The sequence below is a fragment of the Astatotilapia calliptera genome, chromosome 12 (genome assembly GCF_964374335.1).
Source record: "Astatotilapia calliptera chromosome 12, fAstCal68.1, whole genome shotgun sequence".
Lineage (NCBI taxonomy): Eukaryota > Metazoa > Chordata > Actinopteri > Cichliformes > Cichlidae > Astatotilapia > Astatotilapia calliptera.
This window is the reverse complement of record NC_137433.1, coordinates 37,198,702-37,202,494: the sequence shown is the minus strand read 5'-3', so window position 1 is coordinate 37,202,494 and position 3,793 is coordinate 37,198,702. Positions and strand designations below refer to the sequence as shown.

General features: G+C 42.7%; 1 protein-coding gene across 3 annotated transcripts in view; it reads right to left on the bottom strand.

Annotated features, from left to right (window-relative positions):
* Positions 1-1,345: 1,345 nt before the first annotated feature.
* Positions 1,346-3,793, bottom strand: part of LOC113032925 (protein unc-13 homolog B) — a 62,660-nt gene continuing 60,212 nt past the window's right edge. For all 3 annotated transcript variants that reach the window (XM_080287470.1, XM_080287468.1, XM_080287469.1), the window contains one exon: positions 1,346-3,765. In XM_080287470.1, the coding sequence (XP_080143596.1) occupies positions 3,483-3,765 (283 nt within the window). In that variant the 3' untranslated portion in view covers positions 1,346-3,482. The remainder of the gene's footprint in view (positions 3,766-3,793) is intronic.

The window sequence follows — 3,793 nt, the reverse complement described above, 5'->3', positions numbered from 1 at the left end:
TATTTGTTTTGTTTGATTTGAAGCTTTCATGGTACGTTCCAACATTGATGCTTCACAGATTCAAAGACCAAAAACTATACTGATGCAAAACAAATGTAAAAACCAAACTGGACAGAGTTTAGATACAGGCAGTGTTGTAATAACTGAGAATGTGACACTATGGTAAATTGTAAATGGACTTGTTCTTATCTTTTCTTCTTTCTGAACACTCAAAGCGCTTTACACAACTTGTACATTCACCCATTCGCACAAGCACATTGTTCTAAGTGCTTTCTAAGTAACATTCACACACATTCATACTCCGATGGATGCATCAGAGAGCAATTTGGGGTTAATATCTTACCCAAGGATATTTGTCACGCAGGCTAGGGGAAGCCAGGAATCGAACCACCAACCTTCCGATCAGTAGATGACCTGCTCTCTCTTCTGGGAATTTGCTTCACCGGTTATTTTTCTGAACGTGATCAAAAATTTTTTAATAATCGTTAAATAAAACAAGGAAGGCATCCAAAAAGGAAGTGAATGTAGATGCCAGTCATTCAGTTCTGGGCTCATGTTTTTTCCCTGTCACCTGTGGATTACCTTTAAAGCAACCAGAAAAAAGCATCAACATAAGGTAACTGTGAAACACCTGGAAATTAGAATCAAACACCACAGCAGCATTACTCACCTGATGATTCACGCTGTGGTCATTCGAACGTGTAGTAAACTCTGTGCTGTGACATCTGGGGAATAGTCAGTTATTTTCTCGACATTATTTATTTCTTCCAAATTACAAAAAACAGTCATTCAGACTTAAATGAGCAGCTCTCCCTGACTGTATGTTCATCAACGACCGGCTGAGCAGGATTACAGTATTAATGCATCATAAAGATGAGCTACAAATCAGACAAAAACAGAATCGACCTGCATGTATACAGCGCTTTTGCAGTCTTACTGGCCATTCATGCAGCACTTTATGCAATACACCTTTAAGTACTTATCCAGCCCACAACCATTTAAAATCACCAGTGCACTTAACAGTCTCTGAGTACCCAGAATAATAGAGCCTGCACAAGCCACGCAAAACATCCCAAGCACCGCTACCCCAGAACACCCACAGTACCCGGGGCCTTGTGGTTCGTGCTCTTTAGTTTAAACTGTTTTTTTTCTGTGAATTTTTATAGCTAAACCAACAGTTACCGTGATGAAGACTGAAGGTGTGTGTTTGCAAAGACAGAAAGATTAAACCTGGAGAGCAGGTGTGCAACTGAGTGTGGCGCTCAGGTAAGGCAGGAATCACTGACCGGAGCTGCCGTGCTGAGCGGGAACAGCGAGCTCTGTGACCAAAGACACGAGGCGCTGCCTTGATTCATAAATATTTTATGTACAAAATAATGTTACAAGTATATTTAACATGTGTCACATTAGAATAATGATAAGTACTTTACATACAGTCTTCATATTTCACAGTACATACATGGGGGGAAGGAAATCACAATTCTAGCTGACTGTTTACAATAAATACATGCTCTGGATGTAGGCATTGGTTTCATTTCTTACAAACTTACAGTGAAACAGAGTGCAAGAGTTCGGGTGTAACTACAGATGTGGCTCACTTCTAGTTGCTTTCGTGCAGCCAGTTTGGAAAAGTAAAAAGTGGGATGTCTGCAAAGGCCACATCTGTCAAATACAACCCGAAACATGAGAGAAAGCTGAATGAGGCTCGCTGAACACGGAGGTCCTTGGCACATAAACAGACAAGAGGGTGGAAAAAAACCCACTTACAGTCAGTCCGTTCAAACCGGCCTGTTTGCTCTGCCTGTATTTTCCTTCAAAGTTTTACGTTAATGCAAAATGCCACGGTCAAATATGTGACGGTGCACGCGCGGCGAGGCTGCGGCGGCTGATTCTATCTGACCTAGTTTGTAAAAACTGTTAAAGTAAACGAAATGGAATGATCATGTTTGGTCCTATATTCGTGTTCACGCTACGTAACACTTAAAAGGGTTTTTCAGCTGTTGTTTCCATTCACAGCATTTTGTCACCATCACAAATTAGCATTAGATCAAAACCTCAAACACCCAACGGCCCAGCAGTCAGAGTTTTTGCTTCTGAATAACATCTTTTCTTTTCTTTTAATTTACAAGTCAGTGTTGTCATATTTCAAGTCTCTTAAAGCAGGCTAGCTTCGTTAGCTAACTCATCTGCTTATTTTAAGGCAACGCAATCCATAAAAACTTGCTACAAAATCAAACCACAGCCCGTATTAGTGCTCCTGCAGGTTCTATAGATCAGTCTGAAGCTAACATCAAAGGGAAAAACACGTCTGAGGCATTTCCTGTTTAATTACCTGCAAATCATCAGGATCTGACGCTGTATCACAATATTTCACACTGTTAAATTTGGCTGCAAATGTGTGACGCTCACTCTGTGGATAATGCATAGCCTGACTACTGTGTGACGACTAGTCCTTTCTTAAGTTGTGTTAATAAACATATGTGCGTTACAGTTACAACTCCGTCTACGACTAAATTGTGTATCAGTCTTAAAAGTTTCGGCTTTCTGCAACAAATCAAATAAAGCATTTGTTCACTGTAGTGTGTTTTCATGACATTAGGTTTTGGATCCAGAGGTTGTTCCACACACACGGTGTCTGTAAAGAGTTTAAAGGCCTCAAAGGCTCAAACATTATAGAAGAATATGGGCTCGTGTAATCTCAGTGATACTCACAGTCAACAGACACCAGCAAGGACTACACCCTGAAACACATTTAGACAAAGTTTATGGAGGGTGAGCAAAGACTTAGGCCTACAGTGGCGTCGGCCTCACTGAGGGTCAGCAGGGGCCCCTGGAGTCATGAAAAAACAGAGGGAGGTCGTTTATAGACGCATGAGTGAAAGGGGAGTGTTTGAGCTGTCGTCCTGCTGCTAAACTTCAGAGGTTACTGATCAGGTCTAGTTTTAAAATGTGTCGCGCGGTCAAGTATCTCGGTGGTTTTTGAAAGTCAGAATGATTTTATCCAGATTAACTCACTAAAATATTAAATTATGAAATGACACCACAAAAAAAAGCAAAGTTAACTGGATAGATGCTATGCTGAGCTTCCCTTCACCTGAAACGATCACAGCTGCCGTTCCTGAGAACGTTTTCAGAAGTTTCTTCCTGTTTAGAGTTTTGTTTTGTCTCTGTCGTTGCTGAGAGCTTTCTCGTAGGGTTGGTTGGATCGGTGATTCTCTCTAAAGTCATCGTCTGATATAAAATCCATTGACAGGACTGGTATCGCAAACTGGTGCTATGAAAAGTCTTTTTTTTACATTTTGAGAGACGATCTCTTCCTCAAAATTTGCCCTTTTTAACAAATCCATTTTTCTTATTCCAACTATGATAAACTCGTACGTCATCAGTCAGAAGGGTCTCCGTTAGTTAAGGATGAAGGTGAAACGCTGCTCACAGACAAAGCCGCGCTTCTAAACCTCGCTTTCAGTAAAGCCCGTTTCGGCTCATCTGCCTTCCTCCGCGGGGCGAGTTTCCGATTTCAGCTTGACAAACTCTTTGGCCACCTCGTCAGCAGGACGCTGGGACAGGATACGCATCACCGTCATGCCCGTCTCGTCGGTGTGAACGCGTGGCCCGAGAGGACACCAGCACACGCAGCTCTTGCGGTCGGCCACGTCGCGCAGCTGAACGACGGCCACGCCGACCACCCGGTCCGCCCGTCCAAAGCAGTAATCCTTCACCGTCACCTGCAGCTCGTAGCAGTCCGGGGATTCTTTACCCAGGACGCTGCGAGCAGAGGAAACAATTAACCATC